Consider the following 23,254-nt stretch of genomic DNA (forward strand, 5'->3'; position numbering starts at 1 on the left):
CTGCTCTTGTTTGTCCCTTGTTCCACACTGTCACCATTCCCTATTTGTCGATGTACTTTGTCGATTATTCTTTTTGTCCATTTTGTACGTTCCCTTGAACACAGAAAAATGCTTTTCACTATACTTCGGTACACATGACAATAGATCAATCAATCAATCGGTTTTGTTATGGGGCAGGGTTTCGAAAACTTCAAAGTGTATCATGGAGTTCACCTGACCCACAACTTTTAATAGATTGTGATATGGGGAGCACACGGCCCACTTTACAGGTGTGGTACAGCAGAGATCTAAAGTATTTTTAAAACAAAACAATGTTTATTCTATTAATTCAGTTAACACTTCATAAACAAACAGTAAACATCGTGGGCGAAATTCTCCGACCCCCAGCTGGGTCGGAGAATCGCCTGGGGCCGCTGAAAATCCCGTCCCCGCCGTGGCAGAGATTCTCCGCCACCTGGGAATTGGCGGGGGCGGGAATCACGCCACTCCGATCGGCGAGGCCCCTGTGCCGATTCTCCGGCCCAGATGGGCCGAAGTCCCGCCGCTGGGCGGCCTCTCCCGCCGCCGAGGTTTGAATCACCTCTGGTGGCAGCGGGATCGGCGCCGCGACCAGGGTCCTGGGGGGGGGGGGGGCGCGGGGCGATCGGACCCCGGGGGGTGCCCCCACGGTGGCCAGGCCCGCGATCGGGCCCCCCCCCCCCCGCTCAGACTCCGGGCCAGTGCCCTGGGTGGACTCTTTCTCCTCCGCCGCCGCCACGGCCTCCACTATGGCGGAAGCGGAAGAGAAACCTGCTGATGTCACCGCCGGCGCATGCGCCGACCGGCGAAAGCCTTTCGGCCAGCCCCGCTGCTGGGCGGCGGTTTCTTGCGCCAGTCTTCTGGTGCCAACCGCTCCTGCGCAGGGCTAGCCCCCAAAGGTGCGGAGAATTCCCCACCTTTGGGGAGGCCCGACCCCGGAGTGGTTGGCGCCACTCCCCTACGCCGGGACCCCCCGTCACGCCGGGTAGGGGAGAATCCCGCCCCGTATCAACTACAAACACTGATACTTTCCCAAATACAATATTCTATAGGTAACCCTTAGTAACTTTCCTAACAACATCCATAAGCCAAAACACTTTTTAACAAAGACAGTAGGTTTGAATTCTCTACAGAAACAGGTATTACTTTGAAATCATCAAATGAGCTGAAGACATTATTTAGCTTGGAGAGAGAGACCAGTACACATCTGCTTGCTTTGACTGCAGCTCGCCAACTCAAAGCGAAACTAAACAGAGGCACAAAGCAGCTTTTCAGCTCAAAACGAAAGTAAAAGCAGAGCAGAGCCCAGATCCACCCACACGCTGACATCACTGCAGCTATTTGATAAACACCCATTTCTTAAAGGCACCCTCACATGACAGTTTCAAGTAAGATATTTGGAACACTGGTTAAAGGACTGGACTATCCGGAACACATTTACTTTGAAATGACAGCCTGAGAGCTTGTGAAAGACGCAAAACCCTTCAATCACCAGTTCTACCTGAAAATGTTTTATTGAATGTGGGGGAGGAGGAGGGAAAACTTGCATTAAAATTTAAATGGCCACAGAGCTGGCGTGTTCTTGATGTATTTGAGGTAATCTGGATCATGTCCCCACTTCAATGTTGCTTGCTTTTCGAGTATCGGAATTCCACTTACGTGGGTCAGTAAATACCACAGAAATACAGGGGAGAGCACGCTGACATGATCCACCCCCTCCATTACAGAAGAAGCGGAGATGAACAACCCAGTCCATTGCAGTATTTCTCCCAGATAGTTTGGGTGACGACTATAGGCCCAGAGTCCAGTTTGAATGAATTTGCCCTAATTGAAAAGAAAATGAGAACACGGTCAAATCCTGCAAGAGCGCGTCCCTTTTATTTGTCTTCTCCATTAACCGTGCCACACTGAACACGAACACAAGTTGGTGATAACTAATTCTACATGCAAAGACCTTAACGCTATGTCCTCTCCTGTGAGGAAGCTTACGATTGGAACACGAATATTAGGCTGATGAAACCAAAACAAAAAGCCAATTACTACGGATGCTGAAATCTGAAACCAAAAGAGAAAATGCTGGAAAATCTCAGCAGGTCTGGCAGCTTCTGTAGGGAGAGAAGGGAGCGAACGTTTCGAGTCCAAATGACCCTTTGTCAAAGGTAAAAGGAATAGAAAGTGAGAATATTTATACTGTACGGTGAGGGAATGAAAGATGAGTCATAGCCATAGAAACCAAGGGAACAGAGTGCTAATGGCAGTCGGCAGAGAGAACAAAAGGTGTGAAAGGCCAAACAGCAGAGAAACTAACATCAGAGGGTGAACTGTGACAGATGTAGATGTGGGGGAGGGGGGACATGGGTGAAGAGGTAAAATGAGAAAAGGGGGAAGCAAAGGGGAGAGAAGGTAAGGAAAGGGGATGATAAGTGGAAAGAGTGCGGGGGGGGGAGAAATATATATAAAGAAAGAAGTAAAAGACAGTTAAAATGGAATGAAAACAAATGGGTCGAGGTGGGGTAGAGCTGATCATCTGAACTGTGGGAGGAAACCCACGCAGACACGGGTAGAACGTGCAGACTCCGCACAGACAGTGACCCAAGCCAGGAATCGAACCTGGGACCCTGGAGTTGTGGAGCAACTGTGCTAACCACTGTGCTACCGTGCTGCCCAATTATTGTCAATTATGCCACTATGTCACTTGCTCGTCCCATCATTTGAAAAAATGATGGGGGAAAGAGGGTCATTAAAAGTACAGCAAAATTCACTTACAACATTATCAGGATCACTTTTGAAATTCCATTTCTGTTGGTCTGCAATGGCTTCTGTAGCAAATCCCAAAGTCCAGATTGTCCATGCAGCATAGTCTCGGACACATAAAGGTCGGTCCTTTTCCTGAGTGTTCAGAATTAGTGTCGGAAGAAGTGTTATGAAAATCCATACACCTAGAAAACAGGAACAAAACTTTACTTTTGATTAAAAAGGTGGCACACCTGAAATTACCATTCGAAAGAGACTCTGCTGTAGTGTTTTAGCGCCATCTAATGGTGTTCCACTGTACAGCATTGCTTGTGGTACTGCAACCCAGACTACAAGTGTTTTTTAAAATGCTGAGATGGTGAGAAGGGAACACACACTAATTTATCTGCCTATGGGAGTTCAAGAATGTACCCAGGAGTAATCAATATTTTATTATGATACCGGACCAGACCCCAACATCTGGTTCAGCTATATAGAACCTTAGTTAGGCCACACTTGGAGTATCGTGTTCAATTCTGGTTGCCACACTACCAGAAGGATGTGGAGGCTTTAGGGAGGGTGCAGAAGAGATTTACCAGGATGTTGCCTGGTATGGAGGGCATTAGCTCTGAGGAGAGGTTGAATAAACTTGGTTTGTTCTCACTGGAACGACGGAGGTTGAGGGGTGACCTGATACATAGAAGATAGGAGCAGGAGGCCTTTTGTCCCTTCGAGCCTGCTCCGCCGTTCATCACGATCATGGCTGATCATCCAACTCAATAGCCGAATCCTGCTTTCTCCCCATAGCCTTTGATCCCATTCTCCCCAAGTGCTATATCCAGCCGCCTCTTGAATATATTCAAAGTTTTAGCATCAACTATTTCCTGTGGTAATGAATTCCACAGGCTCCCCACTCTTTGTGTGAAGAAATGTCTCCTTATCTCTGTCCAAAATGGTTTACCCTGAATCCTCCGGCTGTGACCCCTGGTTCTGGACACACCTATCATTGATAACATCTTCCCTGCATCTACCCTGTCTAGTCCTGTTAGAATTTTATAAGTCTCTATGAGATCCCCCCTCATTCTTCTGAACTCCAGCGAGAACAATCCCAACCAAGTCAATCTCTCCTCATATGACAGTCCCGCCATCCCTGGAATCAGTCTGGTAAACCTTTGCTGCACTCCCTCGAGAGCAAGAACATCCTTCCTCAGAGAAGGAGACCAAAACTGCACACAATACTCCAGGTGTGGCCTCACCAAGGCCCTGTACAATTGCAGCAACACATCCCCGCTTCTGTACTCGAAACCTCTCGCAATGAAGGCCAACATACCATTAGCCTGCTGTACCTGCATGCTTACCTTCAGCGAATGGTGCACGAGGACACCCAGGTCCCACTGCACACTCCCCTCTCCCAATTTACAACCATTCAGGTAGTAATCTGTCTGCCTGTTTCTGCTTCCAAAATTAATAACCTCACACTTATCCAAATTCTACTGCATCTGCCATTGGTTTGCCCACTTGCCCAACCTGTCCAGATCTACATAGAACATGTAGGGCAGAAGGAGGCCATTCGGCCCATCGAGTCTGCATCGATCCACTTAAGCCCTCACTTCCACCCTATCTCCGTAACCCAATAACCGCTCCTAACATTTGGTCACTAAGGGTAATTTATCCTGGACAATCCACCTAACCTGCATGTCTTTGGACTGTGGGAGGAAACCGGAGCATCCGGAGGAAACCCACGCAGACACAGGGAGAACGTTTGACAAAGACCTCCCCCCCCCCCCCCTCAACGGTAGCACAATGGTTAGCACTGTTGCTTCACAGCCTCAGGGCCCCAGGTTCGAGACCCGGCTTGGGTCACTGTGCGGAGTCTACACTTTCTCCCCGTGTCAGTGTGGGTTTCCTCCGGGTGCTCCGGTTTCCTCCCACAAGTCCCGAAAGACGTGCTGTTAGGTGAATTGGACATTCTAAATTCTCCCTCTGTGACCCGAACAGGCGCCGGAATGTGGCGACTAGGGGATTTTCACAGTAACTTCATTGCAGTGTTAATGTAAGCCTACTTGTGACACGAATAATTATGTTGCTAAAAATCAAACCTTCCCCATTTCGCCTGGCGTGATTCTCTTTTTATTGGATCCAAACCGCACTCTTAAAAAGGTTAAGTTCCTTGGCGAGGTCTGGCAATGTAATAATAATAATAATAATCTTTTATTGTCACAAGTATAAAGTCAAAAAGAGAAATATTTTTGTTAATGGGGGCTAGCGTTCTAGTTGTCGGTTGCCCTGTGAAAGTGACATAAAATGTTAAAAGCTCAACAAAAATATTTTTTCAAAAAATGGTTAAGTTCCCGAGGAACTTGTTGTATTGCATACAGGGTCCACAGTATCAGCACCACCCCTCACCTTCCAAAACAGCTTGGGGTGGTAGGGAGTTTGCAAATGGTTCTCTTGGTGGCTGACAGACTCGCTGTGGCCCACCACATAGGAACAGGAAGGCAATTCAAAAGACAGAAGAATGGGGAAAATATTTTGGCAAGAAAATGATTGTTTTATTAAATTAAGAGAGCCAAAAACCTCTCAGTAGGTTTACCTTGAAGCGTCCAGTAAACAAAGAACTGTTTTGGATTGGTACGAACGTCATTGAAACGTCTATCACTGCCTTCCTTTAACACTCTGAAGAACAGAAATAGGCCCAATCTGGAATTGAACAAAGACTCAGTTATGCCTCAGACATTTCATGTAGGTTGTCCTTATCGTTTAACCCTCTCTATTCAGCCTTTGCAGAACTGTTTGATGTGCACAATGCTCCAGATATTTTGTTCCTGCTTCTCTTGCCTATAACTTGAGCACTGCACCAACACCGTCGGTTAAAAGTTCTAATATGATCCAAATAGGGAGCCCAGGGCCAACCAGACTAAGGGTGAAGCACAGCTAGGTTCCTTGGGGGTGTGTCTGTGAGATACTGTGGCCACAACCAAACATTGGGTATTTCCCAACTTTCTCAGCGTTGGTTTCAAAATGGACCACTTTGTCAGAAGATAGTGTACTCGCTGGTCGATGTTAAAATTATATCAGGGCTGGTTTGATTTCCTGACATTTCAGTTAAAGGCAACATAGAGGTTGCAGCAATATCTATTAAAGAAATTATCGTGTAAATGCACTTTCTGGGTGGCATGGTGATTAGCACTGCTGCCTCACAGCTCCAGGGTCCCAGGTTCGATTCCCGGCTGGGTCACTGTCTGTGTGGAGTCTGCACATCCTCCCCGTGTGTGCGTGGGTTTCCTCCGGGTGCTCCGGTTCCCTCCCACAGTCCAAAGATGTGCAGGTTAGGTAAATTGGCCATGATAAATTGCCCTTAGTGTCCAAAAAGGTTAGGTGGGGTTACTGGGTTATGGGGATAGGGTGGAGGTGTGGGCTTAAATAGGGTGCTCTTTCCAAGAGCCGGTACAGAGTCGATGGGCTGAATGGCCTCCTTCTCTACTGTAAATTCCATGATTCTATGGTTGGCAAATGTGCTGAACAAGGTGAAATTCAGCTACCCAAACCAGGCAGTCCTCAGCTTGGATTCCAGTTTGCGCTGGATGAGTCTGATCAATCAGGGCAGCAACAGTGTCACCACAGCTAAGTCTCAGACTGTGGAGAGAGAAGGGTAGTCAGTTAAGCTGCTGGCTCTGGCGCCTTCCAGATAGCAGTGATCGGTATTCATTGAATCATAGAATTTACAGTGCAGAAGGAGGCCATTCGGCCCATCGAGTCTGCACCGACATTTGGAAAGAGCACACTACTTAAGCGCCACACCTCCACCCGATTCCCGCAACCCTTAACCCCACCTAACCTTTCTGGACACTAAGGGCAATTTATCATGGCCAATCCACCTAACCTGCACATCTTTGGGGTGTGGGAGGAAACCGGAGCACCCGGAGGAAACCCGCACAGGCACAGGGAGAAAGTGCAGACTCCACACAGACACCCTGGGTGAGTGTGCAGTCAATCCCAGCGCCACAGACCCCAGAGGCCCAATATAAATGAAATAACCAATAATTTGTATTTTCCGAAGATCTTTAACCCTTGACTGCTCCAATGAGTTACAGACACCAGATTTAGAAGTAAATTAACAAACTATTTATGAATATAAAGGAGAAAAGATGAACAGACGGAAATGTTATGGGAGCGGCGTTTTCAGAACCCCAAAATGGATCATGGAGTTCAACCAACCTCTCCCTTTAATGTATTGTTGCTTTTGAAGCACACAGCTTGTTCTCCAGGTGGTATTACAATTATGGACACGTGGGTTTTTAAACACAAAACAATGTTATTCCATGAATTCAACTTCACCTTTTAAATAAACATTGGATCCCTTAACACCCCTTACTTCAAAGATAACCCCAAAAATAATACACTAAATAATCCTTCAATTGTTCCTTTAAACATCCAAGAGACTTAACACCTTTAAACAGAAACACATCAGATTAAAGACATTACTATTATGAGTTTAAATCACCCAAATGATTCAGAGATAGTCTTCCCTGGCAGAGATCACAGCAGATCCAGCTCACTGCAAACACAGACACACCCAAACTCTTTTTCTCAAAACTGAAACCAAAACACTGCAAAATGGTTGGGCTAAAAACCCAGCTCCACCCACACTCTGGCATCACTTCAGTAATGAGCTGCTTCATTTCTTAAAGGTACATTGCTTAAACATCCATTTCTTAAAGGTACTCTCACATGACAGAAATAACAGGATAACCGTCCACCAGACTACCTAATCCCAAAATCACGTCCCGCCCTCGGCCCAGACACACACAAGACAACCACCAGGTAAGGATCAGGGATAAAATAAAATAAAATAAATCAGGGATTAAAAGGGGTAGATCTGAGATGAGTCTTCACTCTGTGGTTGCAGTTTATGGGAAACAGGTTTACTCGAGAGGGTCAGGTTGGCGCAATTCTGTCCTTTGACCACCAGATGGTGTTTTACCTAGGAATTCCAGATCAGTGCAGGTCTGGTTGCCGGCCACCAGATGGTGGTATGCACAGGATGCTCAGGTCAGTGCACTTCTGCCTTTCTTCCACCAGATGGAGCTTTCGCCTCCCGCTGAGAACAATACAGCTCTGGCCCTGGTGATCAGCTTCTTTTCCTTGCCTGATTGCTGTATAAAACCCCTGGCGGCTTTCTCACAAATGCTTCCGCCTTAAGCTTTAATTCTTCAGCTCTTCCCAGCCCCTGACACGCAGAGTTCAAAGGTTACTGGCCTTTCAGAAATCTTGTACTTTCACACTCAGGGGGCGCGATTCTCCGTTTCTGAGACTGAGTGTTGACATTTATGACAGAAAAACTGGCGCCATACCTGGACCAATTCAGCGACGGTTAAGGGGGCTAGCACCGGCGCCACGTGGAACGCAATCGATTCTAATGGGAAATGGTGCTGGATTCACCGGTTTCGCGATTGACACCAAAAGGCTGACAAGCTGCAACCGCAGATAAACAGTTCTCACCCCCACACGCACCATCCCAGCCAACAAGATGGCAGCGAGGAGAGCGGCACCAAGATCCATACATTGACAGTGATGCTATCAATGGTTGAATAGCTGACTGTCATTCAGCATCATTTTAAGCGCCCATGAGCAGAATAGTTACAGAAGAGGAGAGAGAGTGCAGGAATATGGTGAAGTAGCAGGGGAGTGCGTCTAATTGGATTGCTCTTCAAACGAGCTAGCACAGCCTTGATGGGCCAAAAGGCCTCTTTCTGTGCTGTACTATTCTACGATTCTCAGTGGTGTAGGGAAGAGCCACTTCAGGGCAAACAAGATCCACTTCTGATGGCACCTGTGTATACTTTAAAAGCTTTTTACAAAATCACGGGAGGCTCTGGGCTATGAGGAACAAAGCTATAAAGGTGTTAGAAATGCAGACTCGTGCTATTAATCCTACACTTGCTATTACTGGGCGGCCAACGTGTCGATGGTGCGTAAGTGGGTGATGGAGGGGGAGGGGGCAGCATGGAAACGGATGGAGAGAGCGTCCTGTGGGGATACAAGCCTGGGGGCCCTGGTAACGGCGCCGTGGCCGCTCCCTCCCACGAGGTATACCACGAGTCCGGTGGTGGCGGCTACCCTCAAGATTTGGGGGCAGTGGAGGCGACATAGGGGAGAAGTGGGGGGCTCGATGGAGGCTCCGTTAAGGGGGAACCATAGGTTTGTCCCGGGGAACATGGATGGGGGATTTCGGGGATGGTATAGAGCGGGCATTAGACAGCTGAAGGACCTGTTTATCGACGGAAGGTTTGCGAGCCTGGGGGAGTTGGAAGAGAAATTTGGGCTCCCGCCGGGAAACATGTTTAGATATCTGCAGGTAAAGGCATTTGCTAGACGGCAGGTGGAGGGATTCCCTGCGCTCCCCGCGAAGGGGGTGAGTGACAGGGTGCTCTCGGGGGTCTGGGTCGGGGAGGGGAAGATATCCGATATCTACAAGCTTATGCAGGAGAAGGAAGAGGCGTCAGTAGAGGAGCTGAAAACGAAGTGGGAGGGGGAACTGGGGGAACAGATCGAAGACGGGACATGGGCTGATGCCCTGGAGAGGGTAAATTCTTCCTCCTCGTGTGCACGGCTTAGCCTCATCCAATTCAAGGTGCTGCATAGGGCCCACATGACTGGGACGAGGATGAATAGGTTCTTTGGGGGTGAAGATAGGTGTGCCAGGTGCTCGGGGAGTCCAGCGAACCATGCCCATATGTTCTGGGCATGCCCGGCATTGGAGGAGTTCTGGAAGGGGGTGGCGAGGACGGTGTCAAGGGTGGTGGGATCCAGGGTCAAGCCAGGATGGGGACTCGCGATCTTTGGGGTTGGGGTAGAGCCGGGAGTGCAGGAGGCGAAAGAGGCCGGTGTGCTGGCCTTTGCGTCCCTAGTAGCCCGGCGAAGGATTTTGCTACAGTGGAAGGACGCGAGGCCCCCAAGCGTGGAGACCTGGATCAATGACATGGCGGGCTTTATTAAGCTTGAGAAGGTTAAATTCGCCCTGAGAGGATCGGTGCAAGGGTTCTTTAAACGGTGGCAACCTTTCCTCGACTTCCTGGCTCAACGATAGGGTACTGGGACAGTAGCAGCAGCAACCCGGGGGGGGTGGGGGGGGGGGGGGGGGGGGGGGGGGGGCGTTGATTATGTTAGCTTATTTTATTTAAATTTGATTTATCTAATTTTAATTTATGGTTAAGTTCTCTTGTTTGGGGGGGGGGGGTGGGGGAATGTGATACATGTGATGTTACGGTATGGGGGGAATTGTGGGTGTTATGGGGCTGTTAGTTGCATATTACTGCTTTTTGCTATACTTTTTGTTATATTTTCTGCAAAAAATTCCAATAAAAAAAATTAAAAAAAAAAAAAAAAAAAATCCTACACTTGCTGATTGACTAGTACCTGGCATCCAAGTTGGAAGCTGGGCATTGCCTGAAAGCCACTCATTCACCTCCCAGGAGTTGCAGCTGGTCACTCATCTGCCAACTTAGCCAGTGCCAGCGTTTGAAAAGGTAGAGGTGAGAAAAAGCCTTGGAAAGAGAAATCCATGCCAAGGTAAAACACCGGTCAAAAGAAAGCATACAGGATTTGAGCTCAGGATTGGCTTCTGAATCTGACCTGTTGAATTCTCACCTCAAGCCCCACACAGTTATCAAGGCACTCTGTATTTTCTGTCTGGAGTAGCTGGTGCTATTCCACCTGTAACTCAGGTGAGTCAGTATGATGAAAGTTCCTGACCCTGTGAATAGATGAACAATATGTTACTGAATGGACCTTCGGAATGTGAAATGGATATTTAAAAATGAGGAGCATGGGGAAGAAGCTGAAAAGGCTTCGGGGTTTGAGCAAGAGAAGCAAAACAAACCCACTTTAACACTTCAGATTCATTTCTTATTTCCTCGAGTGCTTACTGCACCAGCATTACAACAGCAAAACAGACTGCTCAGCCCAACTCAGTCTTCCATGTTGGAGTTCATCCTCCACACAAGCGGTATCCTAATCTCATGTGTCTGCTCTGTTCCCAAATCCCATTCTCCTCTTTCATTCAATCACTTACCTAAACCATCACCATCCTATGGGTTACTATTGACCAGAAACTGAACTGGACTAGCCATTTAAATGCCGTGTCTACGGAGAACAGGTCAGAGGTTGGGAATCCTGCAGTGAGTAACTCACCTCCTGACCCCCCAAAGCCTGTCCACCATCTACAAGGGACAAGTCAGGAGTGGGATGGAATCCTCTCCACTTGCCTGGATGAGTGCAGCTCCAACAACACTCAAGAAGCTCAACACCATCCAGGACAAATCAGTCCATTTGATTGCTCCCCCTTCCACAAACATTCACTTCCTCCACTACCGACGCACAGTAGCAGCCGTGTGTACCATCTACAAGATGCACTGCAGCAACTCACCAAGGTTCCTTCAGCAACACCTTCCAAATCCATGCCCACTACCATCTAGAAGGACAAGAGCAGCAGATACCTGGGAACCCCACCACCTGGAGGTTCCCCTCCAAGTCACTCACCACCCTGACTTGGAAATATATCGACCGTTCCTTCACTGTCGCTGGGGCAACATCCTGGAACTCCCTCCCTTACAGCACAGTGGGTGTACCTACACCACATGGACTGCAGCGGTTCAAGAAGGCAGCTCACCACCACCTTCTCAAGGGCAAATGAACTAAGTTTAAAAAAAGATTCTGTCAACATGACATGGAATCTCAAGGTGTCTTGTGGTGCAATTGCAACATCCATACCTGTGATCCAGATGTTCTAGGTTTGAGTCCCACTTTAGGACTTGATGACCACAGATGTACTTGTAACATGGCCAAACAGGTTAATTATCAGCCTGTCAATCTTTCCAACATGCCTGATGACAGGTGGCACAGTAGCACAGTGGTTAGCAGTGTTGCTTCACAGCACCAGGGTCCCAGGTTCAATTCCCACTTGGGTCACTGGCTGTGTGGAGTCTGCACGCTCTCTCCGTGTCTGCGTGGGTTTCCTCCGGGTGCTCCGGTTTCCTCCCACAAGCCCCGAAAGACGTGCTGTTGGGTGAATTGGACATTCTGAATTCTCCCTCTGTGACCCGAACAGGCGTCGGAATGTGGCGACTAGGGGCTTTTCACAGTAACTTCATTGCAGTGTTAATGTAAGCCTACTTGTGACAATAAAGATTATTATTATCAAAGAGTGGGAGAGTTTCAGGGTGAGCCCTACTGCAGAGGGTGAGGACAAATCACTCCAGTATTTTGCTCAACAAAATCATGGCCTTATCCAATAGAACCCATCGTTACCACCACCCTCTTTTGAGGGCATTCAGCCCTCCAGTCCTGTACTACTGAAACTGCTACCATCGCCCTTCCAATCAACAAGCATTCCAGATCACAGATCACATTTCCTCCCTATTTCTTTCTTCTGCCTGCAAGCTAACTCAGAGTCAAATTATTTCCCTTACCCTATCTTTTACCTTGTGTACCTCAGTACCCTGGTTCTAAGTCACTGCCCACATTTCCTCCGGGTGCTCCGGTTTCCTCCCACAATCAAAAGGTGTGCAGGTTAGCTAGATTGGCCATGATCAATTGTCCCTCAGTGTCCAGTTAGGTGGGATTATCATAGAATTTACAGTGCAGAAGGAGACTATTCGGCCCATCGAGTCTGCATCGGCCTTTGGAAAGAGCACCCTACCCAAGCCCACACCTCCACCCTATCTCCATAACCCAGTAACCCCACCCAACATTTTTGGACACTACGGGCAATTTATCATGGCCAATCCACCTAATCTGCACATCTTTGGACTGTGGGAGGAAACCGGAGGAAACCCACGCAGACACGGGGAGAACGTGCAGACTCCGCACAGTGACGCAAGCCGGGAATCGAACCTGGGACCCTGGCACTGTGAAGCAACTGTGCCAACCACTGCGCTACCGTGCTGCCTAGGAGTACGGAGATAGGGGGTGGGGAAGTGTGCCTGGGTAGGGTGCTCTTTCAGAGGGTCGGTGCAGACTCGATGGGCCGAATGGCACTGTAGGGATTCTATGATTAGCAAGCAGCCCAATACTGGGGAAAGAATCATTGTGATGGTTAATTCTCTACTCCCATAAACTGATTGCAGCAAACGAGCTGGGCGGCTGCAATGGGCAAAAGTTGCGCAATGACCAAGGAATGTTTTGTAACAACCACATTTAAAAGGCCAGACAACGTCCCTGTCTTTTAAAAAGGTTAACGGAGGAACATGTGGCAAGAACTGAATAAGCATAAAGGAAATAACACATGAAACTGAACTCTCAGTCAATCCCCGCCCCCGGTTGTACATTTCTCACTAAACACTAACCTGCCAAGTCATAAAACTTCTCGGTTTGCAGAATGCTCGCTGCTCCCCAGAGGCACCACTGAATGGTCAGGTCAAGTAAGGCACATTTCAGCAGAATAGCGCCCATCTCTGACCTGTACCAAACGGAGAGTCCAGGTAGTTTCAAAACACCTCTTGTCACTCACAAGGCGGAAGTCCCACCCCAGCCCATCATGTGTTCTTTGCCCTGTATGGTCGGTGCAACAGATTGACACTGTATCACATTGCAGGCAGTCTCCAGTCAACACAGTGCGCTGAAATACAGGGAAATTCCGTTACTGAATGTCCGAATGATCGTACAGTTTCTGGCCTGTTATTACAAGAAAGTAACCCAAGCCCTGTGAACTATACTTTAGCACCGCAAGCATTCATTCAGTAAGTCCAAACAAAAAGTTGTTTGGCACAGCACTTGAACACTGCACTTCAGTTCCCTCTGGAGGGGTCTGACTATTTGGTAAATATCGTGACAGCACGGAAGGAGGCCACTCGGCCCGTCCTGCTCCTCTGAAGGAACCATTCATGGAACGAGGATTAGGCCATTCAGCCCCTCAATCATTCGATACGATCATGGCTGACCTCCTCCTGAGCTCAACTCCACCGTCCTGCCCGTTCTCCAGAACCCCTCAACTCATTACTTTTTTTTTTCTTTAAATTTAGAGTACCCAATTATTTTTCTTCCAATGAAGGTGCGTGGCCAATCCACCTAACCTGCACATGAAATGAAAAATGAAATGAAAATCGCTTTATTGTCACGAGTAGGCTTCAATGAAGTTGCTGTGAAAAGCCCCTAGTCGCCACATTCCGGCGCCTGTTCGGGGAGGCTGATACATCTTTGGGTTGTGGGGATGAGACCCACGCAGACACGGAGAATGTGCAAACTCCACACGGACAGTGACCCCGGGGCCTGGATTCAAACCCGGGTCCTCAGCGCCGGAGTCCCAGTGCTAACCACTGCACCACCATGCTGCCCCGCCTCAACTCATTACTAATGAAAAACTTATCTCGGGTCCCTGGAGCTGTGAAGCAACAGTGCTAATCACTGTGCTGCTATGCCGCCCACTGCTAAATCTCCCTTCATAAGGCAGATCCCTCATCTCTGGAATCAACCAAGTGAACCTCCTCTGAACTGCCTCCACTGCCACTACATCTTTCCTCAAATAAGGAGACCAAAATTGTGCACGATACTCCAGGTGCGGCTTCACCAATGCCTTGCATAGTTCCAACAACACTTCAACAAGTGCTACTCTCTGATTTTATTTCCTTTTCAGATAATGATCCTTTCGAAAGCTTCAATTGAATCTGCCTTCACTGCTCTCTGAGGCAGCACCTTCTAGATCTTACCCACTCACTGCATGAACTGCTTTTTCCACAAGTTGTCATTACTTCTTTTGTCAATTTCCTGAAATCTGTGCCTTCTTGTTCTCTATCCTTCCACCAATGGGAACTGTTTCACCCTGTCCACTCGGTCCAGCCCCCTGATGATTGTGAAAACCTGTATCAAAATTCCTCTTAACCTTCTCTTCTGCAAGGAAAACAATCCCAGCTTCTCCAATCTATCCATGCAACCGGATGTTTCTCATCCCTCGAACAATTCCCGTGAATATTTTCGGCACCCTCTATAATGCCCTCACATCCTTCCTGGGGCCCAGAATTGAGCACAATACTCCAGGCGAGGCCAAATCAGTGTTTTCTAAAAGGTTTAACATGACCTTCTTGCTTTTAGTACTTGCTGCCACTGTAGCTAAAGCCTAGGATACTGAATGGTTTATGTAACTGATGCACAATCAATGGACAACGTAGGTGAAGTCCGAAATGAAAGGCTTTAATTAGCAAAAGGTGAGCCCGGCAGCAGACATACAGGAAATGGCCTGGCTGCAGGGGAACATGGGTTCTTATACCCTGCCTCGTAGGCGGAGCTACCTTCCTCTTAGCCAATAGGGATAAGAAGCACATGATACCTGGGCCAATAGGCAGCGATCCCTCTGCACCAATGGCAGCTCACACTCCCAGGTACCGTAATACCCCTAGTCATACTACCACAGTAACAGAGCTAAGATCTCTACATTTTCTATTATATATCCTCATGGCTAATTACCAACATTTTTAAATTGGACAGTGACCTTTTTAAAACGGCTGAAAAAAGGGACGATTTGGCAGTGCCGCAGAAACTCACACCTTGTTATCTCTGAAATGAAGCAAACGATCCTTGTCACCCACAGGTACCAAATTCAAAAGGAATTATATGGAGGCCATCTAATTTCAGAACCCAGACTGCCAATCGGAGTCTACTAGTCTGCGAGGACAAAGAGCCCAATAGCTTTCCTTTCAAATTCTTAATGGTTGTAGCATTAGCAATCCCAGAAACCCAGATAAAGGGATATACACCCGTTCCTTTGTCAAAGCCAAGTTGGAGAGGTGGTGACCCCCACCCCCACACATACACTAGCTGATGCGACCTGTAATATTGCCCCAAGGAGTTGCAATGCTCAGTCTGCCATTTTTTCAGCTACCGAGGAACAGCACAGAAAAGGAGCTCTGTCCAGGTTTGAATGCCTGGCCCCCGTCTTCCCTGTTTCTACTGGAACTACTGAACATTTGTACCATTGCCCACAAGACTGAAACATCTCATCGTGGAAGTCAACACTATTGGAAAAGGAAATTCAGCATCAGTTCAGCCTGCTGAACTCTGTGAAGGAATGCACAATTGAACTTTGATTCTGGACTCGGGACACATGTGAAACAATCATTATTTATTCTGCAGCCTTTGCCCTGTAAATCTTTCTTTCTTTGTCCCTCCTTTATTGTGTGATGCTATGTTGTGACCTCCTACCGCATTATGAACGTGTGCAAATAAACTAACCCTCTGAGTTTACATTATTTCGAGTTTGCTGTGGGGTTACTTGCAGAAATTGGATCACAGCAAAACTGAGAAGTTTGGAAAATCCACCCCCCCTTATGATGAATGCAGGGATTTCAGCGAAATGTTATATGTATCTGCTGCAGTGATAGTTTTAAAAATCCTGGTTCAAAAGACAGACAGACACTGTGGCTACATAAGATGTAATTAAGGCATTGCAAAAATGAGATCACCCTTATTTCAAACTATGCTTATGTTTAAAAGGACAAGCCTAATGGATTTTTGTTATAATTTCTGGGGAGTAGATAATTAGAGACATTACTTAAGTTTAAACACAATAAGGTGATGGGAATTGAGTGGGATAAAGATAATGGGCGAAATTCTCCGACCCCACGCAGGGTCGGAGAATCGACCGGGGCCATCGAAAATCCCGCCTCCGCCATGTCCAGAATTCTCCCACCCGCCAGAAGTCGGTGTGCCGCCAATCCCGCCGCCCGCCTCGGAGAATGGCGGGGGCCGGCGGGAGGCTACGGGTTTCTGTGCTGCCGTTATTCTCCGGCCCGGATGGGCCGAAGTCCCGCCGACGTGGCCACGAGTCACGTTGGCGTTAATCACAGTAGGTATTTAACGGCGTCAACCAGTGCTGATGGTTGACGCCGTTCAGCGTGGAGGTGGGTGACAGGCCGGGGAGAGAAAGAGAACTGACAAACTGCGAGTGCCGGTGGGTTGGGTTGGGTTGGGGGGGGGAGTTGAGAGATAGAACTGACAAAGAGAGAGAGAACTGACAAAGAGAGAGAGAACTGACAAACTGCGAGTGCCGGTGGGTTGGGTTGGGTTGGGGGGGGGGAGTTGAGAGATAGAACTGACAAAGAGAGAGAGAACTGACAAAGAGAGAGAGAACTGACAAACTGCGAGTGCCGGTGGGTTGGGTTGGGTGGGGGGGGTTGAGAGATAGAACTGACAAAGAGAGAGAGAACTGACAAACTGCGAGTGCCGGTGAGTTGGGGGTGGGGGGGGGGGGGGGGGGGGGGGGGGGCGGCTCTTTATGTGATGTCTCGCCGAGCGGCGTTGATGAAGTCGCCCGACGTCAACCGACGCGCCACTTCCGCAGCGGGTGAAACCGACGTGAATTGCGTAACGCCGCTGCTGGCCCATTCGGGCCCGGAAAATACGGGATGTTTTGCGGGGCCCAACGCCGGAGTCATCAGCGCCGTTTTTGGCCGCTGGTCCCGCGCATTGCGACGGACATCGGAGAATTTCGCCCAATGTAATGAATGGGAGGAGCTGGGTCTGTACCAGGTCTCCAGCAGTGAGCCAGTCAGTTTAGATTTGGCTGTGAACAGAACAGCACTTTGGAAGGAGCTAACAAGACACAGAGAAGAATCTGCATGTTGTTTCCTGAAAGATCCCCCAAGCAGTCTTTACAAGACATCTCTATACAGCAGGTTTTCCTGTGTTTGCTAACTATATTTAAAAGTGGGTTTTGCTCTGTGATGGGTTTTGCTTGATTGAAGATATGGGGTGCGATTTAATGGGGGAACAAGAGTGCTGTTGCAGGCACGTTTAGCGGTGTGTTTCCTGGGGCTTCAAGCTATTGCACCCTGCTATTATTATTTATTTTATTTTTTAAATTTAGAGTAATCAATTCTTTTTTTCCAATTGAGGGGCAATTTAGCATGGCCAATCCACCTACCCTGCACATCTTTGGGTTGCGTCCTTCTTAAATGGTGCCTAGATCTCTCGACCCCAAACGTGACCCCCGGAACCCCCCAATGTCTCAACTTACCAATTAGAGGGTCCTCGAACCACCCCCCCTCCCCCACACCCCACCTCATAAGGGCAGGGCACACCCGGGCCTGATCCTTGGCATGGGCAAGATGTCACCTGGGCTCCAACCATGGTGGCACTTCCAGGCTGGTGGTGCCCAGGTGGCATTAGCAGTGCCAGGGTATCACCCTGCCCAGAGGCCGACCACTCGGGGGCCTCTGATCACTTGGAAGACCCCCCGAAGGGCCACTCCGCCTGGTCCACGTTTGTAGAGAAATGCTAAACAGCACTCCAGCCAGGATCTCCCAGGTGAGGGGATTCAATCCTGGGCATTAGGTAAATCCAGCGTAGACAAGTTCACAATTCACCATAGTTCCACATTTCATGTCATCTGCATATTTTGAAATTGTGCCTTGCACACCAAGCTCTAGATCATTAATATATATCGGGAAGTGCAGGGGTCCCACCATCTATCCCTGGGGCACTCCAGTACAAACTTTCCTCCATTCTAAAAACAACAACCATTTCCCACTACTCTCTGCTTCCTGTCACTCACCCAAGTTTGTATCCATGTTGCTGCTGTCCCTTTTACTGCACAAGCTCAAACTTTGCCCTCAGGTCTATTGTGCGGCACTTTACAAATGTGTCACAATAAACAAAAGTGAAAATTCCATCTGCTTAAGCACTGCTTTTCCTCAAGCACACGTTGTAACTTGGCTCTCTGAATGGTTTTCCCCAGTTCCGAAGAAAAATCATCAATGTGAAACCTTGGACTGGATTCTCCTGTCCCCCAGCCGTGTGTTTCTTGTCGACACAATGGGATTTCCCACTGGAGCCGCCCCATGCCGCTGGGAAACCCAGTGGCAGGGATGGGCTGCCAATGGGGAAAGAGAATTCTGACGGCCGGAGTATTCAGGCCGTTAACTATTGTTTCTCTCTCTCCAGATGCTGCCAGACCTGCTGACTATTTCCCGCATTTTCTGTTGTGTTCTGTGGCTGTCTTGCCTCTCTGGGATGGTGTCATTTTTACAGCAGTCAATTATCATTTTACTGTGACCATTACTGAGGCTAGAGCCTCGAATTCCCGGCCCATCCCGCCAACGAGATCTTCCGATCCCGCTGAAGGTGACCAACACCCCCCCCCCCCCCCCCCCCCCCCCCCCCCTCCCCTCCCCACAGCAGACTACATGAGCCACAAAAAGCACTACAGACATACAAACAAAGAAAATAGGACCAGGAGGAGGCCATTTAGCCCTTCAAGTCTGCTCTGCCATTCATTATGATCATGGCTGATTCCCGTACCAGCCTCCCCGGACAGGCGCCGGAATGTGGCGACTAGGGGCTTTTCACAGCAACTTCACTGAAGCCTACTCGTGACAATAAAGCGATTACATAAAGTGTAAAATAAATCAGCTTTGTTCAATAACTCAGCTTGATGTTCATTGTTAACACTACATTCTCTGAGCATCCTGATACGTCCAACAGAGAACATCACACTGGCCAATGTAACATCCCACCTGCAGTTTGAATTGAAGATATTATTAACTAGCTTTCAATTGCACCAGCTGCTATGGTGGGATTTGAACCAGTGCATGACTCCGCCACCACCTCTCCCCCCACAGCATTAACCGTAGGCTCTGGATTAATAATTCAGTAACATTACAACTATGCCATTGTCGCTGTATGCCAATACCCCCAGTACTGCTTTAAGCCAATATTGCTGCAGAAGATTGATTTATTTTGTTCCCAAGTGCACTTTAAATCGAGCCAACTGTTCTAGCACTCTACCACTGGAAAGCTTATTTATAGTTTGCTTAAAGTTTAGCCATAATCACCTGAAATAATATAATCACCTGAAATGTAATGTATGTGGGCAGTGGTTTGTGAACAATTAGCAGTATTAACTAGGGCTCTTTCTGCCTCTAGTGTTTGAAACTCAGTAAAACTTAGTTTGTGTCTCTTAATGCCTTCCCATTGGAAGTATGGGACGTCACCACTTTGGGAACTTCTGAGGGGAATCACCACTGTTTGTGGCTGCTTTTTGATTTTACCTGCAGAAAGACCTTGTGATCAGTCACGTATTGTGCTAAATTGTTATTTTTCTTCCAGGGAAAGCACTCCAAACTGATATGCATTGTTTAAAAGTAATGCTGTCAGCTAACTAGCACTTTTTCAAATAAGTGCTTGATAGAGGGGAAAAAAAGGTAGGCGGCACGGTGGCACAGTGGTTAGCACTGCTGCATCACAGCTCCAGGGGCCTGGGTTCAGTCCCAGCCTCGGGTGGTTGTCTGTGTGGAGTTTGCACGTTCTCCCCGTGTGTGCGTGGGTTTCCTCCGGGTGCTCCGGTTTCCTCTCACAGTCCAAAGACGTGCAGGTTAGGTGGATTGGCCATGATCAATTGCCCTTAGTGTCCAAATTGCTCTTAGTGTTAGGTGGGGTTACTGGGTTATGGGGATAGGGTGGAGGTGTGGGCTTGGGTAGGGTGCTCTTTCCAAGAGCCGGTGCAGATTCGATGGGCCGAATGGCCTCCTTCTGCACTGTAAATTCTATGAAATTGTGAGCTGGTTATTCAACCAAAGGAGCACTGCAACGCAAACTGACTGTTTTTGTGGGGCACCTACACCAACTTTAACACTGCGAAAGTGGGTTTTCAGACAGTTAAATCCTCGCTCGATGGTTAGGTAGGGAGACGCAGGACATCAACCCAACAATGATCAAGAAATGGCGATATAATTCCAAGCCTGGATGCTGTGTGACTCAGAAGGAACCTGGACTGATAGATTCCTAGTAATATTGCTGCTCTTGTGGGCGGCATGGTGGTGCAGTGGTTAGCACTGCTGCCTCGTGGAGCCGAGGACCCGGGTTTGATCCCGACCCCGGGTCACTGTCCGTGTGGAGTTTGCACATTCTCCCCATGTCTGCGTGGGTTTCACCCCCACAACCCAAAGATGTGCAGGGTAGGTGGATTGGCCACGCTAAATTGCCCCAAAATTGGGGGAAAGGTTTTAAAAATACATTTAAACAAAAAAGTGCTGTTCTTATCCTCAGTGACAGCAGTTACTTGGTTGACCTCTGGGTAGAAGCTGAACGCATATTATAAAGAAAGGCCTTTTGAGGATTCTTCAAAGCTTTTGACATAAGGAAACAGAACACAGGTGGGTCAAATTGCCCTGTGCAATATTAATAAGGTGCAGGTAATGTATTCACTCAGTATTGCAGGTTGGACATATTCCCTGAGGTTTGCTCATTGAATCATAGAATTTACAGTGCAGAAGGAGGCCATTCGGCCCATCTAGTCTGCACCGGCCCTTGGAAAGAGAACCCCATTTAAGCCCACACCTCCACCCTATCCCCATAAACTAGTAATCCCACCGAACCTTTTTGGACACTAAGGGCAATTGATCATTGCCAATCCACCTGACCTGCATGTCTTTGGACTGTGGGAGGAAACCGGAGCACCCGGAGGAAACCCACGCGGACATGGGGAGAATGCACAGACTCCGCACAGACAGTGGCCCAAGCTGGGAACCGAACCTAGGACCCTGGAGCTGTGAAGCAACTGTACTAACTACCGTGCTACCATGCTGCCCTGCATGGACATTGACTCTGAAATCCTGGCTCACTGTTTACAAATGTTGTTACATTTACCGTAGAAATGCTGGGTCCTCTGTTGCTCATTGTCTTTGGCAGCAGCACACCAGGGGATCCCTGCTGATCTGGGAGGATTAGCGACCCTCTGTTCATTTGACCCTCCTACACTATTATGGTGAAGGCACTAACGAGTTTGAAATAATGGTGTTAACGGTGCTGTTTAAATCGTTTCTGAAGGAGTTTCCTCCTCACTTGCTGCAAGTGTTTGTCCGCTAATACTCACAGTTCAATTCCCGGCTTGGGTCGCTTATGTGCAGAGTCTGCACGTTCTCCCTGTGTCTGCGTGGGTTTCCTCCGGGTGCTCCGGTTTCCTCCCACCAGTCCTGAAAGGCATGCTTGTTAGGTAATTTGGACATTCTGAATTCTCCCTCTGTGACCCGAACAGGTGCCGGAATGTGGCGACTAGGGGATTTTCACAGTAACTTCATTGCAGTGTTAATGTAAGCCTACTTGTGACACTAATAAAGATTATTATTAGAAGGGAAGCTGGGTTCAAATCCCACCATGGCAGATGATGGAGCTTGAATTCGATAAAAATCTGGAATTAAATGTCTAATGATAACCATGAAACCATTGTCATAAAAATCCTTCTAGGAATAATAATCTTCATCTGGCTCCATAATGTCCTTCTGACCTACATGTGACTCCAGACCCATGGCAATGGGGCTGACATTTAACTGCCCTCTGAAATGGCCCAGTATCCAACTCTGTACAAGGGCACCCAACTCACCCTGCTCTGTGGCAGGTCACGCCCGGGTCTCTAGGTCCAAATCAGACATTCGCAGAAGAGGAACATTGCTCTGTCCTCGTTACAAGTCATCATCAGCCTCGTGCATCGTCTGGTCATATCACTTTCATGCCCTGCCATGAATGGAGTGCTGAACATGATGACTTCTCGCTAGCTGCTAGCAGGACACAAGTGAGATGGTTTCACACTCCATGGGCGGGGGCGGGGGGGGGGGGGGAGGGTGTAGGGGGACAGATGTTACCACTCTAGTCCTGCTCCTCCCCAAAGCAAAAGGCAATCAGGGTGCATCCCTTGCCCAGTGCCCCAGGGATGGACAACAAATATTGGGGCAGCACGGTAGCATAGTGGTTAGCATCAATGCCTCACAGCTCCAGGGTCCCAGGTTCGGTTCCCGGCTGGGTCACTGTCTGTGCGGAGTCTGCACATCCTCCCCGTGTCTGCGTGGGTTTCCTCCGGGTGCTCCGGTTTCCTCCCACAGTCCAAAGATGTGCGGGTTAGGTGGATTGGCCATGCTAAATTGCCCGTAGTGTCCTAAAAAAAAAGTAAGGTTAAGGGGGAGTTGTTGGGTTGCGGGTATAGGGTGGATATGTGAGTTTGAGTAGGGTGATCATTGCTCGGCACAACATCGAGGGCCGAAGGGCCTGTTCTGTGCTGTACTGTTCTAAATCTAAATCTAAATATTGGTCCTGCCAGCTATTCCTGGAGGAAAAAAAATCATCTCAACACCTCTCGCCCCCCCCCCCCCCCCCCCCCCAAGCAGGTTTTTAATTTACTCGTGAATTTGGAACTGCGCTGTGCGTACAACCATCTATTGAATTTCAGCTGCCTAAAACGTTTATGTAAGCAATCCTTCTGTTTTTGAAGAGTATCAAATTATTTTTATTCAATTCAGGCGCAATTTTAGCGTGGCCAATCCACCTACCCCCCCCCCCCCCCCGCCCCACGACTGCTACACTCGCAATGGTACCTTCCAGCTCGCATGCTAGATATTGCTAGAAACCATATTATCACAGAGCTCCTGCGGTAATAACAAGCGAGCCGGTCAGTTTCACTGGAAATTAACCAGCAGGAGAGAACATTCTCTTGTCATCCCGCGCTGCAAATCAACCCCTCAAA

General features: G+C 48.4%; 1 protein-coding gene across 1 annotated transcript; it reads right to left on the reverse strand.

The window, feature by feature from the left end:
• Positions 1-1,508: 1,508 nt before the first annotated feature.
• si:ch211-210c8.6 lies at positions 1,509-13,304 on the reverse strand. Its single transcript, XM_038786658.1, has 5 exons — positions 13,098-13,304; positions 10,402-10,507; positions 5,345-5,451; positions 2,785-2,957; positions 1,509-1,842 (listed from the first exon to the last, which is right to left on the reverse strand). The coding sequence occupies exons 1-5, from the start codon at positions 13,201-13,203 to the stop codon at positions 1,567-1,569; spliced, it is 768 nt and encodes a 255-aa protein (XP_038642586.1). The 5' UTR covers positions 13,204-13,304; the 3' UTR covers positions 1,509-1,566.
• Between the last annotated feature and the right edge of the window lie 9,950 nt (positions 13,305-23,254).

Source organism: Scyliorhinus canicula, chromosome 28, assembly GCF_902713615.1.
Source record: "Scyliorhinus canicula chromosome 28, sScyCan1.1, whole genome shotgun sequence".
Lineage (NCBI taxonomy): Eukaryota > Metazoa > Chordata > Chondrichthyes > Carcharhiniformes > Scyliorhinidae > Scyliorhinus > Scyliorhinus canicula.

Coding starts and splice junctions, on each gene's coding strand:
- si:ch211-210c8.6 (XM_038786658.1), bottom strand. CDS start 13,203: ATGGGCGCTATTCTGCTGAAATGTGCCTTACTTGACCTGACCATTCAG. Junction 10,508..13,097: donor GAAGTTTTATGACTTGGCAG/GTTAGTGTTTAG, acceptor ATCTATTCACAG/GGTCAGGAACTTTCATCATA. Junction 1,843..2,784: donor AAAGTGATCCTGATAATGTT/GTAAGTGAATTT, acceptor CTTTTCAATTAG/GGCAAATTCATTCAAACTGG.